The sequence below is a fragment of the Brassica napus genome, chromosome A10 (genome assembly GCF_020379485.1).
Source record: "Brassica napus cultivar Da-Ae chromosome A10, Da-Ae, whole genome shotgun sequence".
Lineage (NCBI taxonomy): Eukaryota > Viridiplantae > Streptophyta > Magnoliopsida > Brassicales > Brassicaceae > Brassica > Brassica napus.
In genome coordinates, this window is record NC_063443.1 from 15,095,637 (window position 1) to 15,120,161 (window position 24,525).

The 24,525-nt window shown below is 37.0% G+C and overlaps 6 protein-coding genes across 6 annotated transcripts; all 6 read right to left on the bottom strand.

Moving 5' to 3' along the window:
• Positions 1 to 575: 575 nt before the first annotated feature.
• Positions 576 to 7,346, bottom strand: LOC106371987 (valine--tRNA ligase, chloroplastic/mitochondrial 2-like). The gene is made up of 27 exons (XM_013812110.3): positions 7,110 to 7,346; positions 6,943 to 7,030; positions 6,744 to 6,873; positions 6,452 to 6,535; positions 6,108 to 6,202; positions 5,823 to 5,914; positions 5,549 to 5,602; positions 5,397 to 5,449; positions 5,249 to 5,310; positions 4,872 to 4,947; positions 4,670 to 4,753; positions 4,310 to 4,458; positions 4,075 to 4,192; positions 3,874 to 3,990; positions 3,575 to 3,795; positions 3,326 to 3,415; positions 2,991 to 3,102; positions 2,685 to 2,795; positions 2,423 to 2,560; positions 2,268 to 2,318; positions 2,076 to 2,188; positions 1,836 to 1,983; positions 1,568 to 1,672; positions 1,359 to 1,460; positions 1,189 to 1,261; positions 932 to 1,098; positions 576 to 855 (listed from the first exon to the last, which is right to left on the bottom strand). The coding sequence occupies exons 1-27, from the start codon at positions 7,258 to 7,260 to the stop codon at positions 727 to 729; spliced, it is 2,913 nt and encodes a 970-aa protein (XP_013667564.2). The 5' UTR covers positions 7,261 to 7,346; the 3' UTR covers positions 576 to 726.
• A 146-nt stretch (positions 7,347 to 7,492) lies between these two features.
• Positions 7,493 to 9,598, bottom strand: LOC106371989 (glutathione S-transferase DHAR3, chloroplastic-like). The gene is made up of 6 exons (XM_013812111.2): positions 8,930 to 9,598; positions 8,560 to 8,650; positions 8,321 to 8,464; positions 8,104 to 8,221; positions 7,877 to 8,017; positions 7,493 to 7,779 (listed from the first exon to the last, which is right to left on the bottom strand). The coding sequence occupies exons 1-6, from the start codon at positions 9,120 to 9,122 to the stop codon at positions 7,693 to 7,695; spliced, it is 774 nt and encodes a 257-aa protein (XP_013667565.2). The 5' UTR covers positions 9,123 to 9,598; the 3' UTR covers positions 7,493 to 7,692.
• A 12-nt stretch (positions 9,599 to 9,610) lies between these two features.
• On the bottom strand, positions 9,611 to 12,117 carry LOC106371988 (glycosyl hydrolase 5 family protein-like). The gene is made up of 4 exons (XM_048742252.1): positions 11,567 to 12,117; positions 11,080 to 11,327; positions 10,312 to 10,835; positions 9,611 to 10,150 (listed from the first exon to the last, which is right to left on the bottom strand). Exons 1-4 carry the CDS (start codon positions 11,966 to 11,968, stop codon positions 9,750 to 9,752), a joined length of 1,575 nt encoding a protein of 524 aa, XP_048598209.1. The 5' UTR covers positions 11,969 to 12,117; the 3' UTR covers positions 9,611 to 9,749.
• Positions 12,118 to 12,468: 351 nt separating this feature from the next.
• On the bottom strand, positions 12,469 to 17,729 carry LOC106369842 (glycosyl hydrolase 5 family protein-like). Its single transcript, XM_048742253.1, has 4 exons — positions 17,078 to 17,729; positions 16,623 to 16,870; positions 15,820 to 16,343; positions 12,469 to 15,254 (listed from the first exon to the last, which is right to left on the bottom strand). Exons 1-4 carry the CDS (start codon positions 17,477 to 17,479, stop codon positions 14,851 to 14,853), a joined length of 1,578 nt encoding a protein of 525 aa, XP_048598210.1. The 5' UTR covers positions 17,480 to 17,729; the 3' UTR covers positions 12,469 to 14,850.
• Positions 12,608 to 13,406, bottom strand: LOC125579010 (probably inactive leucine-rich repeat receptor-like protein kinase At5g48380). The gene is made up of 2 exons (XM_048742190.1): positions 13,329 to 13,406; positions 12,608 to 13,249 (listed from the first exon to the last, which is right to left on the bottom strand). The coding sequence occupies exons 1-2, from the start codon at positions 13,404 to 13,406 to the stop codon at positions 12,608 to 12,610; spliced, it is 720 nt and encodes a 239-aa protein (XP_048598147.1).
• A 234-nt stretch (positions 17,730 to 17,963) lies between the features above and the next one.
• Positions 17,964 to 23,222, bottom strand: LOC106371990 (origin of replication complex subunit 3-like). Its single transcript, XM_048742250.1, has 17 exons — positions 23,012 to 23,222; positions 22,708 to 22,911; positions 22,436 to 22,610; positions 22,136 to 22,305; positions 21,896 to 22,026; positions 21,495 to 21,768; positions 21,329 to 21,400; positions 20,915 to 20,988; positions 20,668 to 20,758; positions 20,404 to 20,576; positions 20,058 to 20,127; positions 19,656 to 19,741; positions 19,331 to 19,420; positions 19,074 to 19,149; positions 18,736 to 18,863; positions 18,398 to 18,577; positions 17,964 to 18,213 (listed from the first exon to the last, which is right to left on the bottom strand). The coding sequence occupies exons 1-17, from the start codon at positions 23,102 to 23,104 to the stop codon at positions 18,108 to 18,110; spliced, it is 2,193 nt and encodes a 730-aa protein (XP_048598207.1). The 5' UTR covers positions 23,105 to 23,222; the 3' UTR covers positions 17,964 to 18,107.
• Between the last annotated feature and the right edge of the window lie 1,303 nt (positions 23,223 to 24,525).

Consider the following 24,525-nt stretch of genomic DNA (forward strand, 5'->3'; position numbering starts at 1 on the left):
AGTATATTAGAAAATTTGAGAGAGAAGCTGTCTAAAGGCAAAAAGAGTGAGCGTGATGATGAATATTAGGTTGTCAAAAGAAAAATAAAAATAAAAAAGTAAAAGGAAACAGATCTTTAAAGTGATAATTTCTGGTTGCTTTTAGGTGTGGCTAATTACTGTTTTTTTCAGTGATTAGCTTTATTAATATTTTTTTTCTCTAAATGAAATTTGTACTACACTAAACCAAGTGGCCTTCAAAAACCAAAACTAAACCACCTTACTAAATAGTATATTTTTTAAACCGGAGTTTCTGATCCAAACCAAACAGAGTTTGGACCGAATACGACAACTGATAAATTGTTAATGGAATTTTTAGATATGAAAATTTTAATTGAATTTGGAACTAACAGAACACCTTTGAATATGCAAATTGTACACATTTTCTTGCGTAGCTGGTGAAGATATTTAAAGAATAATAAATACAATTGTGGCATAAGTTATAACCAACAAATATAAAATTATCCACTTTTATTTTGTTGCTTGAAAACTAGTGACGCTTTAAAAAGGCATTATGGACCCCGACAGTAGGACGCTGATCAATAAAGTTGCAATTGATTCTCTCTAATAGTACCATTTTTGGGTTGATTTTTCAAACAAAAATTAGGTGCCATTTGACAAAATAGTGGATGGTCCTTGGGCCGACATGGGCCAGTCATAATAATTACTTCGAGGCAGTGGAGTTATTCACTGAGACACTAAAGAAGTGGACTTGAGAAAATCAAGCCTAGCTTTGGTCAGCTTTATCTTCTCTTCTGCTTCTTCTGCTTTCTCCTTTACACCTCTCACTACTTCTTCTGGAGCTTTCTCCAAAAACTACATATTTTATGCGTTTCGAATAAGCTTATCTAACAAGTGTTTAAAAGATTCTTTTGATGGTAATGGTGTGTACCTTTGGTGAATTAAGGCGAGTGATGAGGGCGTCATATTCAGTTTGCATCTTGGAGAGACGTTTGGAAATGCGTGGGACTTCAGAAGATATATCAACCATGGCAGCAAGTGGTAGATATGCCTCTAGTCCTTCACTGGCTACAACGTGGACTGAGAGATTTGCATCACCTAAAGAAAGATCAAACCATGATTGTGAACACGAGTTGGAAGAGTTGAGATAAAAGAGAGTAAAATTGAGTTAATTATTATTATATATACCAGGAGGGGTGTTGGTAAAATGGACGTTGTTCAAGTCAAGCCTTGATAGAAGAGCTAACACCTCCTTTTCTTTCTGCACCCAGAGACAAGACACAGCTTTCAATAAGGCAAATCTATTATAAACTTTATTCATAAGGGTGCCATGCTACCACACGACAAAAGTTACTGACCGAGATGTATCCGACAACCTCTGCACTTCCAACAACCGAGGCAGATATACGCTTTACCGGTTCCACTGAATACTCTGCTCGTACATTTCGTATTGCTCTTGTCTGCAAATAAAACAGGCAAGGGTGTCAACATGTTCTGAACCTAAACCCTTTACGTATGGTTCTGTTGGAGGTTTGCAGAATATATGAAGGCAGATATTCATACTGACCAGAGCTTGTAAATTCTCAAATCTTTTTATTGATTCAACATTCCTTGGAAGTGAATTTTGTGGCCATGGAGATACAATGAGCGCTTCTTTCCTGTAGGGTAGTGCCTGCAAATACAAAATGCAATCAGAATATGGTTTTTGCGAAGTTGAAATTATTTTTTGGTTGCACTGCCAGAGTAATCAACAACATACAACAAAGTTTACAGGTGGCCTAGTAGATGGTGAGATGAAAACCTAAGTAGAAAGGTGGAGAGCATGTTATTAATACCTGCCATAGATCCTCGGTTACAAATGGCATGAAGGGATGCAACAGCTTAAGTATATTCTCAAAGACATATAACAAAACTGCCTGAGAAACTAGAGAATCTGAGTTGCCTCCAGATCCATACAGTCGAGATTTGCTGGCTTCAATATACCTTAACGAGTAGATAGTAAGACTAGTCAGTCAGTTAATTCCAAGAAACATGTACTAGACTACTAGTTTTGTTAAGAGTTCAGGTGGAGATACCAATCAGCAAAGTCACTCCAAAAGAATTCATATGTTTCTCTTCCTACATCCCCAAAGAACAACTTTTCATAGCTTGTTGTGACGGAATCAATGAGAATATGGAGTTTTGACACCTGACGATAACACAAAAGGAATATAAGGTGATAGGCAGATTAATATTATTTTGATTACTCCAGGGTTTAAATATTATACCGCCCAGCATTCAGGTAAGGGTAAACTGAGCAGGGTTTCCTCTTTGTCAAGCTGAAAAAGAAGCAAAATATTAAACAAGCTTTATTATAGAAAATTGTGAAATTTCAAGATAAATTGATACTAAGAGAGCAGCGATGATTTTATCGCAAGCAAACCTTGAGGGCCAGCAAATTCTCCCAAGCGGATGTATCGCTGAGACTAGGCAGACTCTGGAGCACAAACTTTCCAGCATTCCATAGTTTGTTGGTGAATGCTTTATTTGCAGTTAACTTCTCAGTAGATAAGTTCAGATCCTAAGAAGGGGTAGGTAATGGGGAAGAGATAGAAAGGAAAACAGACATAAATAGTGTAATTCTTCAAAAAAACAAACAAGAATGGATCAGCTGGCTAAACACACTAGATGAGTAGAGATCAAACCTGACCAGCAGTTCCTAGTGCAATCGAAAACCTCAAAGCGTCTGTGCCAAAATCTTTGATTGTGTCAAGCGGATCAATCACATTCCCAAGAGATTTTGACATTTTTCTCCCCTGAAAAATTCCAAATAATCTGGTCAACTACATGGAGATAATACTAGTTTCCCTTGAGGTAACTTAACATTTAGTAGCATAAGGGGAGAAGTGAGAGACAAAGATATGCAAAGCTTAACGATCATCACTTGAGTATTTATCTTGTCCCCCATAAACACACACAATGACTAGAACAGGCATAAAGCCTAAACTTACTTCAGAGTCCCGTATAAGTCCGTGTAGGTAGACATGAGTAAATGGAACGGTCCCTGTAAATTCTATTCCCATCATAACCATTCTTGCTACCCAGAAAAATAGTATGTCATGCCTGTCCAATCAAAGAGAAGAATAGTTATTTGGAGGAAGTAATGTGAAATTTTAAAGAAGCAACTGCTACAAACACGCATGTTCTTTCCAGGTTTCACGTAATTTAAGACATCACTTCTTGGTAACAGAATAATTGTGTTGGTCCTAAAAGATTACATTACAAGTGAAGGGTCTAGCATTAACATTAGCCCTTATAATAGCAGCCAGTGAAGAAAGGAATATACCCTGTTTCTAACATGTTTGTAGGGTAGAAGTTTTTGAAATCCTCCGCTGATACGTCAGGCCAGCCAAGGGTGCTGAATGGCCACAATGAGCTGCAGAAAGAAACATCTTAGGTAAGTTATATAGGTCGTTAAATAAAAATCACTAATTCAAAGTGTCAGTTTCTCAACTTTCACATGATTAAACTAGAGTATTTTTTCTATAACAATGGAACACAGCAGAGAAATCATCTCCAAAAAAATACAACTAACCTGGAAAACCATGTGTCAAGAACATCTGGATCCTGATATATCTCAACGTCTTTTCCATACTTCTCATGGGCTTTCTCAAGGGCTTCTTCAGCATTTTTGGCAACTATGTAGTCCTCCTCACAATCCTTTCCAACCACATACCAAACTGGTATGCGATGCCCCCACCACAGCTGCCGGCTTATGCACCAATCTTTAATATTTGTCAGCCAGTGATTGTATATCTGCAAGTGCCGACATGAAAAAAAATATACGTCAAAGCAGAAGTATGCAATGTACACAATCAAAAATCTCTAGCATACCTTCTCAAATCTCTCAGGTATGATGGTAAGCTCTTTTTTCTCAACAGCAAGAAGAGCCTTCTCAGCTAAAGGATCCATGTGGACAAACCATTGTTTGCTTACAAGTGGCTCAATAACCTAACACCAGTTAAAACCATGCATGATAAATTATATGAACTTCTAACGAACTGGATAATTGATACAGAATCAGCAGAAAAATACTTCTCCACCACGCTGAGATCTTGGAACTCGTGAAGTATGAGGCTCCTTTTTAACAGCTAAACCTGTCTCTTCAAGATCTGCCCATAGCTTCTCCCTCACTGCAAACCGGTCAAGGCCACTGAAAACACAATGTATGTTAAGGAACCATAGACGTTAAAAAGTAACCTCAGGGACTTCCATTTCATAATAGTGAAACTAATGAGCTAACATATAAGTTGGAAAACAAAATATTTACCAAAACAAGCCAGCAACGTCATTTAGTGTTCCATCCTTGTTCATCACATTCAGAATGGGGAGACCTAGCTTCCTTGCAAGAAGATAATCGTTGTGATCATGCCCAGGACTTATCTTCAGAACACCAGTCCCAAAATCCTTATCAACATACTGCCACGGTAAACAGAAAATACTGATGAGGTCACTTCAGTTTCTCTCTTCTGAGTTACTGAACTCCAGCAAAAGAAAAAATACTGATGAGAAAGGCATGAGAACAGAAAAGAAAAAAAACAAGTGTAGCCTTTTCCTTGTTGAGTTTAGGAAAAGATACTTGATCCTAAAGACAATATAAAGAGAGCATAGGCAGTAGATCTGAGTTCACCTTATCGGAAATAATTGGCACATGACGACCATATGTCATAGGTACAATTGCTGTCTGACCAACATACTTAGCATAACGATCATCCTGTCAGATGCCAAACACATTTCACAACATTAATGCTCAAACGATGCCCGTGAAAGAGAACCTATTATAGGAAACGATTAGAAAAAAAAAAAAACATAAGAGAAATATCACCACCTACCTCAGGATGCACGGCAATGGCCACATCACCAAACAATGTCTCTGGACGTGTCGTTGCTATAGTCAAGAAATCAGGACTACACGAGGAAAGATCAAATTAGTGATTTCCATAAGTAGAACAAACATAGTCGCTAACCTTCCAAGAATAATTTACAAGCACAGGTGATAGTTAACTACTGACGAAGCAACTCCTATGAGCCTAAAGTTGTGTTCCAAGTTTTAATGATCATACCACATAATCTAAAGCTTCGCTACTTTTCAAACTATATATCATGCTTCTGTGAATTCTTTAAAGAGCAGAGACGATTCAGATGTAAGAAGTCGTCTTTTCACATAATTTAGCTATTATATAAGGAAGTACTGGTAGTTGGACAGTACCTTCCAGCAACACGGTATTTAATATGGTATAGAAATCCAGGTTCCTCAGAATATTCTACTTCCTGTTAAGAACAAGACAGTTACTTTCTAGAAAGAAATAAAAAAAAGTAATCAAACAACAGAGTTTGAGATAAGAGACATCACACACCAAGTCTGAAACAGCAGTCTGTAAATTAGGGGACCAGTTGACCATGTAAGATCCTGAAAAAACATTATGCCAAAATCATCAAACTTCGTATGAGTACAGCACATCACTACTTACAGCTACGACAACAGAAATCAAAACATGTAATAGCTTACCTTGGTATATCAACCCTTTTTCATGAAGCTTCACAAAAGCCTCCACCACAGCTCCTAAATCAGCGTAAAGGATAGTCAAGGAATGTACAGAATGAATTCAAAATAGCGAGAAACTTTAAGAGCCACCTAGAAACTGCCTAACATTTTACTTGCCGAAGTTTTTGGTTCTAAATATACCACTCCAAAACATTAAAGACAACTTTGCGAACCACCTATAGTGTGCGTTTATAATCACCATCTAAAAGCTATAGAAACTATAGAAAAAACGCCTTACGACTCAATTGCTCATCAAGAGTGAAGCGCTCTCTACTCCAATCACAAGAAGCACCCAGTCTCTTAATCTGATTTGTGATGGTTCCCCCATACCTGAGAAGAAAAAAAACAAAAACTATAATTCCAGCCTTATTACCATTTATCATATACAAATCCTGTGGATTTTTTTTCTTTTTTAGAAGTTCTATGACTTGTTCGAAGAATGAAACACTTGCAGAGTATAATATAAATATCTTATAAAATTTATATATTTTGAAGTAAGTAATGCAGTGATTAGGGAACATACTTCTCCTTCCATTCCCAGACTCTTTTGGTAAACTCATCTCTACCTAACTCCACTCTCTTAATGCCTTCTGATGCTAGCATCTTTTCGACGACCAACTGTAAGGAAATATTGATAGCTTCAGTAATATACATCAGAAACATTTACCAAACAACGCAAATACAAATTGTACAAAACATATCTACAACAAAGGACTTTAATAAAGAGAATGTGGGAGATTGGTATTTGGTATATGAACGAGAGCAGTGGAGTGGGAAGAAGAGATAAAGCAAAGTGAGCAGAAAACAACACGCAAGCACTAATATAAATAACATGAACATCTCGAACTTTAAAAAGGGGAAATGAACCTGAGTGGCAATACCAGCATGATCAGTCCCTGGAAGCCAAAGTGTTGGCCTCCCTCTCATTCTATTGTATCGAACCATTATATCCTGTAAAAAACAAAAATGATGAGAATAGCCTAACACAAAGAAGCATGTCATTACTAAAGAACCGACCACACAAATCAACTGAAAGCGCCTAGCAAACTGAAAAGACATATATCTAACAAAGTAAGCTACACTAACAAGCTAAGAAACTTGAATTTAAAAAAAAAAACATAAACTGAATACCCAAATGACTGTCAAATTATTCCACAACCTCAAGAGTGACAAACATGGCATGGCCCATGTGGAGAGAGCCAGTGACATTAGGAGGTGGCATTGGTATCACAAAAGGTTTGCCTCCTCCTTTGTCAAAACTTGGTTTGAAGTACCCTTGCGACTCCCACCTAAAATGCATGAATCATCAGAATTAAACACAAAACAAAGTCTTGCAAATGAGCAGAAAGTGTTTTTACCATTTGTAGATTTTCTCCTCGGATGCAAAATCAAAGCTCTTGGATGTCTCAGGAGAAGTAAAGACATCACTTCCTGACGCAGCAGCAACTGAAGAGAAGAAGAAGAAGATGATGAATTCGAATTAAATAAGGATAAAGGTTTCGACTTTCGAGGCGAAGCAACGTACCACACAGGGAGAATCTACGTTTCGAGAAACATGACGGAGAAACTAATCGACGGCGTCGGTGAGTGAAGAACAGAGTGTTTAACCGGTGAGGAGAGCAGGGAGACAGAAACGTTGTAGTAGTGGGCAGAGAGAAACCCGTCTGGAGAATCATGGCAGAAGCCCCGAGAAAATCTGGGGGCGAGAAAAGTTTTTGAATTTCCCAGGAAAAACAAGGATAAGCCGCCGAGTTAAACGGAGGTCACTGAAGCAGAGGATTAGATGATGACGGAAGGGCAGTTCTGTAATTATTCATGTACTTATGTAATTACTGGCGGTAAATATTTTTGATCACGGTAATAATAATTAGCAGATGATGATGACGCTAATCTCCACTAGTGTGTATGTAGCACAGTTTCAATATAGTTTTCATTCACTGTATAGTCTGTGTTAATTGCTCTGCCTCGGCACATACTTATATTGTTAACAACATTTGAAGAAGATTTGATTATTATTATGTTTTTACATTGTACTAAAAGAAAGCAAGAGAAAAGATGATCGATGCCTTGACTTGAGCGATGAGGCCAACATCTAAACCTTTTGCTCTTTAGCCCATCACCTTTGGTCTCCAACCAGCAATCACATCCTCTGTTTGCGCCTCTGTATTCTTGAATGATTCCCTCGAGAACACATTCTGTAACAAAACCATCACCATCATTAGTGGTGTGGTTATTAATTAAAACATAATGAAAATAAATTTGATTAAAACATCTAGGATCAGGCATTATTACCTCCATGTAGGATTTAAGGAAAGGAAGTGAATCTGGAACAGACCAGTTCTTGAAATGTCCAAGTGCAATCTTCATGTGGTATAACTTTGGTGCCAAGGACAAATCCGCTGCTGAGATCTTCTCTCCGTTTATGTAAGGTCCCTGTAGAGCGTTCGAAGTTAGCAAAGATATAACATAGAATCGAAGACTATGTTATGGAAGAGATCATCAGGACAGAAAGAGCTTACATTTTCTTTGAGATAATCGTTGAATGTACTAAGCTCATCCAGTAAAACTTGCTCAGTTCCATCTTTTGGATCTTTGCTCTTCAGAAAACCGATAAACGTGGAGAAGATCTTCGACCCACTGCAGACATAAACGTTCTTAAGCGGAAGATACATGTTTTTGAGTCAAGAACAACACTTCATAACATCTGCGAAAAGAACAAAGAAGAGGAATGCTTACACTGAAGCCTTTTCGGGTGGGGTTGCTAGAGGAGGCTCAGGGTACTTGTCTTCCAAAGCATGTGTTATGACATCAGAATCCGGAACCCATTTCTCATCAAACTTCACCACCGGGACTTTTCCTTCTGCATTAATTTTCAAGAACCTGGAAACATTATACAAAGAATACAACACAGTGAGAAAAGTAATCAAGAATCATGTGAACTTGAAACACATTAAAAGGAGTCTCAAAGTATTTACCACTCTGGCTTGTTACTCAAATCCACCATTTTCATGTCATAAGGTACATGCTTCTCCTCCATGGTCAGCAACACCCTTTGGCAAAAAGGGCCTACCAACAAAATTTATGCATATACTCAACTCGTGAAGTAAAAAATAACCCTCGAGACTAGACTAGAAGCAATCAAGTTTGCATTTTTATATTTCTAAATCTGTTTTGATAGTTTCAGATTACTAAATTAAGAAACACTCTAAGCACTAATTAAGTTAAACGAAAAATGCGTTAAGTATCTATCTGCAAGGGACAATTAAGCAAAACATGAATAAAGATTGCAGCTTTATCATCCACATTTTAATTTTTTCCGTCAAGAGAGAGAGAGAGAGAGCTAACAGTCTCCGAGCTTGTTGGGTGTGGTGATGGAAGCTTTGACGCAGATTTCGAGAGGAGCAGCCGCCATAGCCACTGTTCCTAACCGGACGGTTCTTCTCGGTTTGGTCAAACCGAATCCCTTGATAAGCCCTGCGCGGCCGACCGGCGCCGATAGAACACCGGCGGTGCTTGGTTGAAATCTAAGGCTTATCATATTTTTTTTGTCTCTCTGTTCTTTGTTAATTTTCCGACAGTTCTTTTATTCAGACCGTAGACTTGTCAGATGGACTCACATAATCTGGAGAATTCTCAGTGGCTAAGTTGACTGACACGTGGCGAGTTTAAGATATCATGTAACGACCAATATGGGCCTCACTTTCTTCAACTCTAAGCCCACTTTGTTTTAGTCGTCGTAGCCCAATACTCTTTAACGATCCATTTTAGTAGTAGTTTGTTGAAGTCTACCAAACAATTATATTCATGATGAGCAACAGGGCAAGTAATCATCCAATATTTTATTTTCGAATTATAATTTCTGAAGAGTAATCTCTTGTATGAACCACTATACTAAATGTACTTTGTATGAATGTATATTTTTATCACTAAATATTATTTTATTGAACCAGCATTGTCACTTTTCTGTATTTGAAACTTGATGATTAATTAATCTGCCATTAGGTATTTTGACACCAAAACTTTCAATCGTGAAATTTTATTTTTGAATTAAAAAAATTATTACGATGAACATAATTTAAGAAAGTGTTACAATCATGAGCGATTTTAAGAACTTTGAACCATTACAAATGCATTTTCTCCAAAATAAAAACATAGATAATATAATTTAAAGAACTTTGAACCATTGACTCGCTGGATCACAAGAAGCATCCATGGTCAAACACTTGCAAGGGTTAGCGACGATGCTGTTGTCAAGTTCATCCACATCAAGACATATCAACGAACCATTATTTGTCTTAAACGACAAATGCATGTGAGTAGCTGAGGTTTGTCCCAACTTAGAGCACTTAGTGCCAGCTCCAAGCTTCACCTTCTGTCCAACAGCATCTGGAGCCTCGACGCACATTTTGTTACTCCAGAGAATACCTTCACTGGGATTAAAGGTTGATGGCTCGGCTTTACGGCATTGTTCCAATCGAAGTGTAGGTGAATTGTTTGAGAGATTACTGGTGACGCAAAGGCCGGTTGTTGGGTGGAAGAGAAGTTTTTTGGATTGTAAACCGGGTCCTGCATATATACAAATATTTATAAATTTAGACTCAAGAGGTATATATATTAAAGATCGAAACCTGAACGATTTTTAGGTTATAATTACAGTTTTTAACTCCAAAATCGCGTTTATACCATTTTTCTTTCTAATATATATATAAGGGAAAAAGAAGTCTGACCTCTAACTGGAAGTTGAATTCCGGAGAGTTTTTGCAGGTAAGTAGAGTTGGCGACGTCTTTCCAATTAGGAGCCAAAACGCCAAAAGTCTCAACCATATGTTTTTGACCGGTTCTCAAATAATAATCTCCGGTTAATGCCCAAACCGCCCAATCTAAATCATTCTCCGCGGCCCAAGCCACCAAACAATTCATATACCGGTTTCCGCTAACGTCACCGCTTCTCAGGTTAGCCCCAAACTCAGTCAAGAACAAAGGAAAACCTCTCCCGATCAAGAATCCTCCGTTATGTGTTACTTTCTCGATGATTTTTGCGCAGAAATCGTTAGAGTTGTGCTTTACCCACGAGTCTCGACCGTCGGAGAAGCTGTACCAATGTTGCTCGAAGACGAGTTTGTCGGTGAAGCTGACGTTGAAGAAGCGGTCACGGAGGAAAGAGAGGTTTGTGTCGTAGTCGATGCCGGAGAGGATGACTAGTACTTCAGGGTTTGCTGCGTGTACTGCTTCTCCTCCTTTTGGCATGTACCTTCACGTAACCGTTTACAGTTTTAATACGCATGCATGCATTGATGCATGCATGTACTTGTTATCCTTATATATGTGAATAATGAAAATACTACAAAAGGTCCAACACACATTTACCTAAATCTGTATGCGAACATATGTTATTTTTGATAAATAGTTTTGAATAGTCATTTCAAATATTTTCATGTGTTACGTGCTTGGTTATATTCTAAATGAAATATTAGTAATTTGAAATGCGTACGTACTTGAACCAGAGGTTAGGGTAATCTCTGGTACCACGTGGTTCGTTCCTAAGGCTCATGCCAACGACATTAGTGACATTGCGGAAAAGAGAAGCCATCTTGCTCAATCCCTTGGTCCAGATGACAGGATCAAAGTTAGGGTATTCGAAGAAGGCGTCGAGGTCGTTGTCGCTGCAACACCATCCTGGCGTTGTCAAGTGGTTGTCTAGTATCACCATTACTCCGTTTTGTCCAAGGTTCGATACCACTTCCTGATACCAATATAAAAGTAAAATAAACTATTTATATATATAGAAAGAGAGTTCCATTACGTTGGGATTCCATTAAAAATGTTTCATTTACTTTGGTTTGGTTAATTTTTTTTATTGGTTCGAATTAATTCTAGCTAGCCAGAGGCGGACCTAGCAAACATCTAGGTTCGTGCAGCACAATTGAAACAGCCGGTTTATTTTGTATCAATTAAACCAATGCTATAATCCTAATATTTTACCTGGAATGCATTGAATATGGGAAGGTTAAGGATTTTGGGATTGTGAGTTTGAATGCCAAGAACATCATCAAGCAGATTCAATCTTTCAAAAGACTGTTTGACGGTAACATTGCGAGCTAACGTGTCATTAGTCATCAAATCAAGAGGCCAAGTGAGCCTAACGCAGTTAAATCCCATTGAGACAATTTTCTTGGAGATGGAGTCTAATGGTTGTTTGTTTAGCCCTTCAGCCACCGCGGGCTGGAGATGCGCCGGCCAGTTCACGCAGGCTAGCTTCACCCTTTGGCCTTTCTCATCCACGATCCATCTTGATTTTGTGGAGAGAGGGTAGCTTGTGATTAGCTTAGGAATCCAAGAAATGAATAAGAAGAAGAAGAGACACAAAGAGATGGATCTAGTCATTTTTGTTGTTGTGTGTTTCTTAGTTTTTGATTCTGATTATCTTGAATTTGAATTTGATTCGCAATTTATACATTGAAGAAGTTGGTTTAGTTTCTGGTTGTTGGCAGATTTTACGTGTTTATGGTTAATGATTGTTTTTTTCCAACAGAAGATAAGGAGGAAAAATCAATGCAACAATGGACAGTGCATGATGTTAACAGATTATATGAACTGTATATTTGTAGAGATTTTTAATTACTTTTAGAAAGCTATAAAGACTTTGGTATATTGCATTATTATAGTACTATATAACAATAAAATTTTGTTTATGTACTTCTCCTATAGTAGATAAAAGAAAATAACCATATGTTTTTGATCTGGTAGTTTCTATAATTGATTCTTTTGTTCTGTTATAACAACAAGGTAAAAACAACTTGAAGATAATATGGTTAACAAAAAAAAACTTGAACATAATACTAGAGTTATATTTGTTGTATGAGATTTATATCATGGCTCATATGGAGATCAACCCAAATTTAAAAATTTTAGTTTTCTCCGTATAATCATTTCATTAATATTGTTGCATATACATTTTAAATAACTCGTTATTAAGACGCATAGATTAATGATGATTAATACATTGATGAAAAATGTGTACGTTTAATCCCCAATGTGGAAAATCCAGCTACGGTGTCTTCTATCTTCTTGCTTCTTCTTCCTACCACTGAAGACGAACCAGTCTAAGAACGCACCTAGCGGTGCAAATAAGGCTGCACCAACTGCTGCACCGATCTTCCCTAACCGTATTATATCTTCTTCCGGGTCAACACAAGGATCCATAGGCTGCCCACATAAACCCTCGTTACTAGCAAAGTTCTCCCGTCCAAACTTCAAGTTGAAATTTGGAACAGGACCGGTCAGTTGATTGAATGCCACTGAGAACTTGGTGAGACGCGGAAGTGACACTAGCTCTGGAGGAAGTGGGCCAGTGAAGCTGTTATTCTGAAGCGTAAGAGTGTTCAGAAAGGTAATATTTGATAGAGAGACAGGGATTTCACCGGAGAATTGATTGTCAGAGACGTCCAAAGTCGTAAGAGATGGAACCAAGGAGCCTATATTTGACGGTAAAACTCCGGAGAAGTTGTTTCTACTAAGTTCTAGACCCACTAAATCAGAACATTGCTTAATCCCAACAGGAAACTCTCCTTTGAGACCAAAGCCATTAACCTTAATGCTCAAAACCCTATTCTCATCATCATGCCAGCAAGTCACACCACTGAACTTGCAGATAAAACCTGCAGTCTGGTTGTCAAATACCCAACTCGATAAATAATAAATTTGGATCTGTAACTCCAGATTTGAAGTTCCTCAAGCAATTTACGTCGGCCTCGTTTGCGGCTGCGTAGCTAGACACCAGCAAGAACCAGAAGCAAGTTGAGAATAGTGTTTGTATGGACATTTTTGTGTGATGGTGGGCTTTACAATAGAAAATAATAACAAGAGAGAGAGAGGGAGGTTTTAGCAGCAGTGGCAAGTGAAATGTTTCGGTAGGCAAAACTTGAACATGCGCATAATTTTAAAAAGACTTTCTAAGTCACAGGTCGTCTTTTGTCCCGTAAAAAGAGTTAAGACTTGAGAATATTCAACACACAATGGTTTTCGACTTGCCCCATGGGTTTGAATATTCATCTAAATGATGTCCTTTTCCGGACATCTGGACCGAAATAGGTAATGGTCGGAAATATATAATTCGGGTAACCAGCGATGAGTTAGTAATTAGGTTCTTTTTAGAGGCTACATGTTCAAATATACTGATGAGAGGAGCTAATTTACATGATATATATTCTTTCGATAGTGTATGGAACTACGAATCAAAAACCTTGTAATACTAATCATGTGAGTATTTTCGATAATTTCATGAGGTTTGGCATTCTCACGGACAAAGCTGTCAATATTTACTTACTAAGTCTCGTTGACTTAGCATAAGAATCTTCCAGCTTTGAAAGTTCTTAGTTTTTAATCCGTTTTTTTTTCAGTCTTGTTGAAAATGATTAGTTGATTACTTGTCTAGATTGAGATCTCGTCTGTGCTCATATCAATTCTACGTTTAATATTATGTGAACCCACATAAGAAAAGCAATTCAAAAACTCCAAACACATCTGTTAGAAACCCACGTGTACATGTGGGTCATCTAGTCATCATGTAAGCAAATGGAAGTATTGAGACTATTCTTAAGAACCAAAGCCAACCTTTGCACATACATAATCAGGACATCTTTTTGAAGGCATGCGAATAAGTCCTACAATCTGAAGCTCCATTACAGCTCTGCAAAATCGAGCTCTGTTTGAAACACAATGTTAAGGAAGAACGTTTATGTAAATTCACTGCAAAAACGAACGAAAAAACAGAATTAACCGATAAAATTCACAAATCCTTAAAAATTCTAATTCTGTTTCAAAGATATATGAATGAAAGTAACTTTTGTGGATGAAATTTTAAAATGTCAAACTTATTCTTTAAAACTTACAAATAAATTTTATTTAAAATAAGCAAAAATTTGAGTATTAAAATATAAAAAGTTCGAAAAGTTAACGTTATAAAATAAATAAAATATTTAGTTCATGTTTTAACCTGGATAGCAAAAAAAATTAAGTATTAAAAAGCTTAACAAACTTTAGTTGAGGTAATTTTATGATTTTTTTTCCTTTCCTTAACTACAATTGTCATTTCTCTATATTTGAAATTGTGATGATTAAGCTGCCATTAGGTATTTTGACACAACAATTTCAATTATTAAATTTTGATTTTTGAACTCAAGAAATTATTATTATGAACATGATCGATCGTACGTAGTCTTGATTACAGATGCATTTTCTCCGAAATAAAACATATAAAAAAGAATTTAAAGAACTTTGAACCATTGGCTTGCTGGATCACAAGAAGCATCCATGGTCAAACACTTGCAAGGGTTAGCAACGATGCTGTTGTCACGTTCATCCACATCAAGACATAGCAACGAACCGTTACTTGTTGTCTTAAACGACAAATGCATGTGAGTAGCTGAGGTTTGTCCCAACTTAGAGCACTTAGTGCCAACTCCAAGCTTCACTTTCTGTCCAACAGCATCTGGAGCCTCGACGCACAGTTTGTTACTCCAGAGAAAACCTTCACTTGGATTAAAGGTCGACGGCTCGGCTTTACGGCATTGTTCCAATCGAAGTGTAGGTGAATTGTTTGAGAGATTACTGGTGACGCAAAGTCCTGATGTTGGGTGGAAGAGAAGTTTTTTGGATTGTAAACCGGGTCCTGCATATATACAAAGATTTATATATTTAGCTCAAAAGTACATATTCATAACATTATTTGGATATTCACGGTTCTTGATATTGCACTTACACGATACTTGTATCGCAATTAAAATTTTCAGAGTCCAGTTAGGGATTTTTAGAACAAAATAGCACTAGACGTGGTACGAAAATGATATTATAATTATGGGGGCATATGTATGAACACAATCTTGGTAGTCCAAAAACAAATATTATCATAAGTGGTATATAAATTAAGATCGAATCCTAAACATTTTATTTGGATGTTTCTTAACTAAAGAAATTAAAATTAACATAATTAATAAAATTCAGGATTATGAATGTTTTTGGTCAAATTAAGGATTATTTTCGAAAATTGAGTTATAACTTTTAATCTATCATTATATATATATATAGGATTCAAATATCTATCTATATAGGATTCAATTCATTTTTAACGATTTTGAGTTATAATTATAGTTTTTTTTTTGGTAATCAAATAATAATTATAGTTTTCACTCCAAAATCGTATTATTATACCCTTTTCTTTCAAAAAGAAGTCTGACCTCTAACTGGAAGTTGAATTCCGGAGAGTTTTTGCAGGTAAGTAGAGTTGGCGACATCTTTCCAATTAGGAGCCAAAACACCAAAAGTCTCAACCATATGTTTTTGACCGGTTCTCAAATAATAATCTCCGGTTAATGCCCAAACCGCCCAATCCAAATCATTCTCCGCGGCCCAAGCCACCAAACAATTCATATACCGGTTTCCGCTAACGTCACCGCTTCTCAGGTTAGCCCCAAACTCAGTCAAGAACAAAGGAAAACCTCTCCCGATCAAGAATCCTCCGTTATGTGTGACTTTCTCGATGATTTTTGCGCAAAAATCGTTAGAGTTGTGCTTTTCCCACGAGTCTCGACCGTCGGAGAAGCTGTACCAATGTTGCTCGAAGACGAGCTTGTCGGTGAAGCTGACGTTGAAGAAACGGTCACGGAGGAAAGAGAGGTTTGTGTCGTAGTCGATGCCGGAGAGGATGACTAGTACTTCAGGGTTTGCTGCGTGTACTGCTTCTCCTCCTTTTGGCATGTACCTTCACGTAACAATTTACAGCTTAGCTTTTCTCCAAAAAAAAATATAATAATAATTTACAGCTTAATACTCATGCATGCGCATGCATGTACTTGTTTTCTTATATATGTGAATAATGAAAATACTACAAAAGGTCCAAACACATTTACCTAAATCTGTGTGCGAACATATGTTATTTTTGATAAATAGTTTTAAATAGTCATTTCAAATATTTTCATGTGTGCGAACATGCTTGTTTATATTCTAAATGACATATAGGTAATCTGAAATGCGTACTTACTTGAACCAGAGGTTAGGGTAATCTCTGGTACCACGTGGTTCGTTTCTAAGGCTCATGCCAACGACATTAGTGACATTGCGGAAAAGAGAAGCCATCTTGCTCAATCCCTTGGCCCAGACGGCGGGATCAAAGTTAGGGTATTCGAAGAAAGCGTCCAGGTCGTTGTCGCTGCAACACCATCCTGGCGTTGTCAAGTGGTTGTCTAGTATCACCATCACACCGTTTTGTCCAAGGTTCGACACCACTTCCTGATAAAAAAAAATATAAATAAATTAAACATGTCTATATATTGAGAGAGTTCCATCGTAATGGCTTCATTTTCTTTGGTTAGTTTTTGTTATTGTTCCGAACTAGTTCACGTTTATGCATTCCAGCTAGCTACTGAAACACAGCCCAGCACAAAACCGGTTTATTTTGGATCGGTTAAACCAATGAAATACCATAGCTAATTTTACCTGGAATGCATTGAATATGGGAAGGTTAAGGATTTTGGGATTGTGAGTTTGAATGCCAAGAACATCATCAAACAAATTCAACCTTTCAAAAGACTGTTTGACGGTAACATTGCGAGCCAACGTGTCATTAGTCATCAAATCAAGAGGCCAAGTAAGCCTAACACAGTTAAATCCCATTGAGACAATCTTCTTGGAGATGGAGTCTAATGGTTGTTTGCTTAGCCCTTCAGCCACCGCGGGCTGGAGATGAGCGGGCCAGTTCACGCAGGCTAGCTTCACCCTTTGGCCTTTCTCGTCCACGATCCATCTAGATTTTGTGGAGAGAGGGTAGCTTGTGGTTAGCTTTGGAATCCAAGAAATGAATAAGAAGAAGAAGAGACACAAAGAGATTGATCTAGCCATTGTTGTTGTTGTTGTTGTTGTGTTTCTTTGTTTTTGATTATTTTGAATTTGAATTTGATTCGCAATTTATACAGCAAGAAGTCGGTTTAGTTTCTGGTTGTTGGAAGATTATACGTGTTTATGGTTAAGAGATTATGTTTCCTCAACAGAAGATAACAACTGAAATCAACCGTTAGAGGAAAAAAACAATAATCGACAGTGCATGATGTTAACAGATTCTGTATATTTCTAGAGAATTTTAAAGAATTTAATAAGGCTTTGGTATGTTGCATTATTATAACACTATAGAACAATGAAATTCTGTTACTGTACTTCTCTTATATTAGATAAAAATAACCATATCCTTTGATCTTGTAATTTTAATTGATCTTGTAATTTTAATTGATCTTGTTGTTCTGTTAAAACAAAAAGGTAAAAAACAACTTGAACATAGTATTAGTTGAAAATGATTAGTTGATTACTTGTTAGATTAAGATCTCGTCTATGTTCATAATAATTCTTTTGATAGTATGTGAACCCACATAAGACAAACAATTCAAAAACCCCAGACTATATCTGTTAGATTACATGAGGGTGAAACTACATAGTATAATAAGTAAGCTTACAATTGAAGTACTGAAAACTATTCTTAAGAACTAAATGCCACTCTCTGCACAAAATCAGGACGTCTTTTTGAAGGCATGCGAATAAGTCCAGCAATCTGAAGTTCCATTACAGCTCTGCAAAATCGAGCTCTGTTGAAAACACAATGTTAAGGATGAACGTTTATGAAAATGCGAAGAAAAAACTAATCAATAAACAAGATGGCCCTTGGTGCTACCACGAATTACTAATCTTGTTTTCACTTCCTGCTCTCTTTTAAATTAACCATTAGTCAGCTTCGTTTCAAAAGACAATTAGAATACCAAAAAAGGATACTGAATTGAAGCTTCAGCAGGTGGTTCTGGCTCTTCGCATCTTTCTTTCCGTTTCTTCGATTTTGAAGTTGTCTTTGATTTTGATTTTGCTTTGCTATTCCGTGGTATAAGTATCGTCTTGAAAGATTGGTACCAATCATGGAGGTTAATAACATCAGCGTGCTCTTGCGCCAGTGTGTACCTATATAATCTTCCTTGTAAGACACATTGATACAAAGAAAAAACAAGTAGGGTATGTGTTCATGTGTATATGTGCTTTGAAGATGGTTTGTGTTTAGAGAGAGTAATATCGAAAGAAAGACAATGTGAGCACATGTAATGAAGTAAGGGAAGACTCACAAAATCGATGTATCGTGCATGGACGGCAATAGAGTTGTGCCTCTTTGGCTGCAGCAACTACAGTTGAGAATACTGTGAGATTCCAGTAGATCTGATTGGATCCTGCCTCTCGGGTCTCCAAGCAAAGCCTAAATCAGATTATAAACATCAGATCAAGGGGGGAAAAGAGAGAAAGAAAACCATTTATAAAGTCTTAAGAGATCCTGTAACTGGTTTGCTTTAAGTTGATGAGAATGATGCAACAAGAGCAGCATATAGTAACTATTAACTATTACAAAAACTTTCAAGTTATGGAAGTATAAGTGAATCCAAGAGGGATTAGAATGCTGAAGACTTACAGATTGAAGTTTATCAACATTCTTGAAACATAAAATTTCATTGAAAGGAACAGTCTCAACTGGCTTCATATATTCCCTGTCCATACAAAAAGTCTTTAGTTCAGAAGACGCATGCAAAAATAGCTTAGGTGACAACATTTTCAATTATGGCAGTCAAATCAAGAGAAAGTAAAACGATTACGCGTACAGAACATCTTAGGCGACAATCAAGTTGTTTCCTCAGAGGTAGAAAGACTTTGTCAAAAAGTAAAGTTCACCTTAGCATGAATTCTATAACTGCCGAAATCTTGTCAGTCATGGCTTTAAGCTCCTTTTCAAGCTTCGAGTGGCTTCGGGATGCATGTTTTCTGTCACATCAAAGTGAAACTTTTATTTATTCAGTGTACAAGGTTACTGCGATGAACAACAGAAACTATCCACTAGAGGAACTTATGTATATCAAAAATATTACATATCGGCTGAGTAAGACATTAACTTTCCAAACAGATCTACTAGAGAAAAGCCGGAAATGGAAAAATGACAAATTCTCTGAACTCATATATGGTGTTTATATTAAATAGACAGCAATATTCAGAGATTTACTTTGGGCTGGTAGGTAGTCCTGGTCTCTGACCAGCTGCTTCCACATTTCTCATGAACGGATGCAATTCCATTACTTTTTCATTGATCTAACAGCAAAAAACAGACAAACAAGAAACATCTTTCAGATATTCAAAATGATCCCGAGTGTTGCACTCATCTTTCACAATCATTTATGTGATATCTCTAATTCAAGCAACAAACAGATTACAAGATGAAAATCCTCTGCACAGGGATATTAGAAATTTGAAGACAGATTGAGATGCTCTAGCTCAAAGGAAGTGAAAGAGACACTAACAAGAAAACGAAATAATGTCTTTGAGGACAAATGAAGTTAAAATCTCATACAGAATATGCAAGTCAAGAGCAAGGGTAAAGACTTGATAAATTTTAGTTAATGATTACCTCACTGAATTCCGCAGTCAGACTTTCCCAGCTTTTTAACAAGCTAGTCAACTGTGCAGGAGAAAGATCCCTGAAGAATTTTTTTGAATTCAAAGAGCTTCAGTACTTTTGAGGAAAGCCTTGTAGAGATAGATAACACACGCTCTCAACGACACAATCAGTTTCAGGCTTACTAACTCGAGACCACAGAAACTTAGAAACTGATCGACATGATTTACAAAACTAATCCTTAAAATCTTGTCAAACAAATTTGGCAACAGAAAATAAGTAGACAAAGATGCCATCTGAACAGAAGACAAACTAGCGGTTCATAAGTTTAAAAGAATACTATTACAGCACAACTCACCTAAGCTTACGCAGAACCCGTCTGATAACACTATTACGTCCTGAAACGTGACTCTGACTGTTGAGAATTGCTGAAGGTGAAAAGTATTTCAAGTAACGTGCTTCTGGGTCAAGTGTCTCACAGAATATGTCTAGCAATCGAAGTTTATCAAATTTCCCAGCTTCGTATATGCACTGCAAAAAGTATACAAAGAATTTACTCATGTAAGACTATTAAGTAGCTCTTCCTATGATCATGAAACGTATAAAAAGAGAGTCAACTCACCAAGACTACTATGTTCCAAGGATTAGGCATTCTTTGCAAGTCCAACAAAAATTGAGGCAGCATTTCACAAGTACTCCGAGTAATTTTATTCCTAGGCAAATGATTATGAGCAGAAATTAGTACATCCAATTTTCTATACAGAAGCTCCAACAAGGATGCCATATAAGTCCAACACCAGTAATTGCTCAACAATTCTTCCAACATACGACCAGGAATAAAACAATAACAGAATAATTCTCTAGGGTACCTCGTCACAGATGGCAAGTCAAAAGCATGCTTCATTGTTGCTTCTGTCAAAAGCCCAGTACCTTCACCTGGCAGCTTCACAGGGGAAAAAAGCCGCCTTAGAAAAAAGCTAGTTGCGCTTTTATTATGGGTAACTTGGAAAAACATCTACGGAACTCTAGATGCCAAATAAAGGGATGTGAAATCTACAATTAAAGATCCTCATTCGTTTCTAATGAAGAACGTAGGGTCTTTGAACTATCCATAGATTCTTAATATTCAAAACATGAACTAAAGTTCTTAACTATCAACTACGCTAATATAGATATGGCAGGACCGACTTAACCAAAGTATATATTATATCTGAGGAAGTTGAGGGCTGTTAACAAACAAATAAACAAAAAATGGACGTGGTGGACAGGTGCATCAAGCATACCTGATTATCTTGACAAAAGTGCTCGAGCATGATGCTCAAAGGCTCTAATGAGAAATGCTGAAGACAAGCTATCTGGCATAAGAATGTATAGCCAAATGAACAACAAAGAGTTAGCAACCGGAAATAAGTTGAAACCTAATATAACATATAGGATAGAGCTGGGCACCTTGAGAGTTTTAACAAATGATGTCAGTGTTCCATCTTGACACAAAAAGTAACTTCTCATACAAAGCGCCACCTTATGGCTAACTGTGAACCCAGAACATGGCTTTAAAAATACAGCCTCGAGAACTGCATCCATACGTTCGGCCGGAGAACTCAGGGTGAACCTAGTGGCACAAAGTCTCTGCAGCGCGTTCGCTGATAGTATCTTCCTAGGCGCATCGTGTGCTGTGGACACCCCCATTATTAAAAAAACTGGAACTTTGACTGCCCATTCACTGAAGAGAAAATAACAATGGAAGAGAGGGTCTTTTGATACGGTAATGACTAAGTAGAAATAAATAAAAACCTTATAGTCCAGTCAGCAGAGCAACCTAACATAGTAGCATAAAGATATGCTAATACCTCAATATAAGGATTAACTCTGACAGGACAGGCGCAGAGCATCTCTCGGTATCATCCACAATTATAACCACGGGATTCTTCTGGTTTCCATTTTCTCTGTACCATGATGCGAGAATGGTTACATCAGCTACCTGGTAAGAAGTCGCAGTTACAAAGAAAGAAAAGGATTCAGTGGAAACACTAAATGTGCAAGAAGGCTACAAAACAAAATGACATGGAAGGCTGTGCAGAATTACTAACATCTATGGTTGGCATCACAAACTGGCGTAACAAACCCCTAAGGCAACCTCCTACGCCATTCTTGGCAGAGAAGTCCATGGATGAAAGCTTAGCCACGTGACATCCCTGAGACTTCAAGTGCAAACCAAGATCTTCAAATGTCACTAAATCATCAACCATTTCCAGATTCCCTGACATCACAATATAAGATAACTATATAAGAATAGCCAAAACAAGTTACTTGTAAAGTTTATGGAAGTTTAGTAACCAATCAATACATGATCCAAATTCCAAAGGAAACACTAATCTTTAGGGACTTACTGGTGAGGACCAAAGCAGTAAACAACTGCTTGGAAGAAGGCTGAGATAAAACAGGATAAGACCGAACAGCTTCTGATAAACTCAACGCTCCAGATGATCTAACCGATTCAAATGATTCACATATCCAATCATGCACCCCACTGAACACTTTGGAGTTCGAATCTCTCAGAACATCCTTCAATTAAATAAATCCAAACAAATGCAATTTAGCTTTAAAAAAGACTCTAACACTGTACGAAGTTTATAGAGATAAAATTAAAATTAAAACCGACTTGGATTGTATTCTCGATTTTCGACCAAACAGTCTCGAAAACTCTCAAGCGCAGCGTTGAGAAAAACTGGCCGTCTTCCTCTTCCACGCTTTCGATCTCAGACTTCTTAGCGAGTTTAGGTGAAGGTGACTCGATCCTCCGTTTGGCTTTCACCGTCGCGGTTGATTTACTCCCAGACGAAGCCTTGTGGAGGACAAAGAACGGCTGCCATGGAAAAAAAAAACGAGAAACGTATCAGAAAACAATTTGAGCATCTTTATCGCTTTCAGTGAAGAGTATGAGCACGGGAGATTAGAGAGTGGACCCGAATATCATTCTCTGCTGCCGCGGCGTTGGAATTGAATGAATCGGTGGTTGAAGATGGCGGAGGATCGACGACGGTGGTGGAAGGCGCCATGAACGATCGTCGTTGGGGTGAGAGAGAGTGGGGGGAGGAAGCAATCGAAAGTGGCGGTTGCTTTTAGGGTTTGGACGCGCCTCCTGCAACTCGTGCTCGTGTCGCTCTTTTTGGCGGGAAAATGCTTGAACCGAAGGTAAATCTGAAAACTTAAACCGGATCGGACCGGACCGGGATTGTATTCGATTACTGAAATCTGAAGTATATACACTTGTCATTGTGCTTGTATAATCCTCAACACATATTTTAATCAATGCGTTTTCTTGCTATGCGAGTTGGTGGTCGTTATATAATAAGGTGTGATTAGTTGGAGGATCATTACTCATTAGACAAAGACTCAAGTCTACGCATGTGTTTTAACCCCAGAAAACAAGTATGCAATCAAATGTAAATTTAAAAGGTATTCATAAATTTTAGGGCTGTTCAATATGGTGAAACCGAACCGTACCGAACCGAACCAAACCGAAATAGACAATATGGTTTGGTTTTGGTATAAACCATATAAACCGAATGGATATAATTTTATAAAAACCGTAGGATTTAGATATGGTTTGGTATATAACCGATTAAATCGAATAAACCGAACAAAACCGATTAAAAGTAGAAACATGAAAATATGTATCTATTTTTTAACAATACATGAAAATCTATTTGTTACATAAGTTAAATTTGTGTTAATAACTATTACTATAATTTTATAATAATAAAAAACCTTAATTTGTAAACTTGAACTATAACTAAATAACAATACATCGCAATTCAGATATCTTATTTTCTAAGTCTTTTTTGATCTTTTTGCTTAATTTTAGTCTTCACTAAATTAATATGAAGATTATAATTTGATGGACAATAATTAATGGAAAATTTTCAATTGAAAAAGCATGAGTTTAATGAACACTAAATATGGAAGAGTGAAAAAAAAAAATTAATGTTTTTGTTTTGTTTCATATTTTTATTTTCAAAATTTCAAGCTTTGATTATTTTATTTGATGGTAAAAGCATTTTTATTTTTTTGTTCATTTATTTGAACATGCAATATATTTTTAATAAATGACTATGTTGACAATATGACTCTAAAATTCATATAATATGATCTCAAACAAAATAATTATGTTTTTTGGTATAAAACCGAATAAACCGAAAACCGACGGTATATAAACCGAACCGAACCGAAGTAAATATGGATCTAGAATGGTAGTTATATTTTACTAACCGAAATACCGAAAACCGAAAAAAACCGAACCGAAACCGAACCGATATCCGGATTGAACACCCCTAAATTTGTTATGATATGCTTTCAATTTTCTCCGACAACCGACATGATAGAAACAAAAGTTGGCATGTAAAATTTGTTTGTGGAAATTAAGGGAAGTTATCCAAAAAATAAATAGGAAGTTAAAAAAGGGACATTGATTCTTTTA

Excerpts from the sequence above, each read along its gene's own strand:
- LOC125579010 (XM_048742190.1), bottom strand. The coding sequence starts at position 13,406 with ATGTCCATACAAACACTATTCTCAACTTGCTTCTGGTTCTTGCTGGTG. Across the intron at positions 13,250-13,328 it reads CAGCCGCAAACGAGGCCGAC|ACTGCAGGTTTTATCTGCAA; the intron begins GTAAATTGCTTG and ends TTTGACAACCAG.
- LOC106371989 (XM_013812111.2), bottom strand. The coding sequence starts at position 9,122 with ATGATAAGCCTTAGATTTCAACCAAGCACCGCCGGTGTTCTATCGGCG. Across the intron at positions 8,651-8,929 it reads ACCCAACAAGCTCGGAGACT|GCCCTTTTTGCCAAAGGGTG; the intron begins GTTAGCTCTCTC and ends TTTTGTTGGTAG. Across the intron at positions 8,465-8,559 it reads TTGAGTAACAAGCCAGAGTG|GTTCTTGAAAATTAATGCAG; the intron begins GTAAATACTTTG and ends TAATGTTTCCAG.
- LOC106371990 (XM_048742250.1), bottom strand. The coding sequence starts at position 23,104 with ATGGCGCCTTCCACCACCGTCGTCGATCCTCCGCCATCTTCAACCACC. Across the intron at positions 22,912-23,011 it reads CAGCAGAGAATGATATTCGG|CCGTTCTTTGTCCTCCACAA; the intron begins GTCCACTCTCTA and ends TTTCCATGGCAG. Across the intron at positions 18,864-19,073 it reads ATGTTGATAAACTTCAATCT|GCTTTGCTTGGAGACCCGAG; the intron begins GTAAGTCTTCAG and ends AATCTGATTTAG.
- LOC106371988 (XM_048742252.1), bottom strand. The coding sequence starts at position 11,968 with ATGACTAGATCCATCTCTTTGTGTCTCTTCTTCTTCTTATTCATTTCT. Across the intron at positions 10,836-11,079 it reads TACCCTAACCTCTGGTTCAA|GTACATGCCAAAAGGAGGAG; the intron begins GTACGTACGCAT and ends GGTTACGTGAAG. Across the intron at positions 10,151-10,311 it reads AATTCAACTTCCAGTTAGAG|GACCCGGTTTACAATCCAAA; the intron begins GTCAGACTTCTT and ends GTATATATGCAG.
- LOC106371987 (XM_013812110.3), bottom strand. The coding sequence starts at position 7,260 with ATGATTCTCCAGACGGGTTTCTCTCTGCCCACTACTACAACGTTTCTG. Across the intron at positions 5,311-5,396 it reads AGACTGCTGTTTCAGACTTG|GAAGTAGAATATTCTGAGGA; the intron begins GTGTGTGATGTC and ends TGTTCTTAACAG. Across the intron at positions 2,796-2,990 it reads GACTTATACGGGACTCTGAA|GGGAGAAAAATGTCAAAATC; the intron begins GTAAGTTTAGGC and ends GGAATTTTTCAG.
- LOC106369842 (XM_048742253.1), bottom strand. The coding sequence starts at position 17,479 with ATGGCTAGATCAATCTCTTTGTGTCTCTTCTTCTTCTTATTCATTTCT. Across the intron at positions 16,871-17,077 it reads CCATATTCAATGCATTCCAG|GAAGTGGTGTCGAACCTTGG; the intron begins GTAAAATTAGCT and ends TTTTTTTATCAG. Across the intron at positions 16,344-16,622 it reads TACCCTAACCTCTGGTTCAA|GTACATGCCAAAAGGAGGAG; the intron begins GTAAGTACGCAT and ends TGTTACGTGAAG.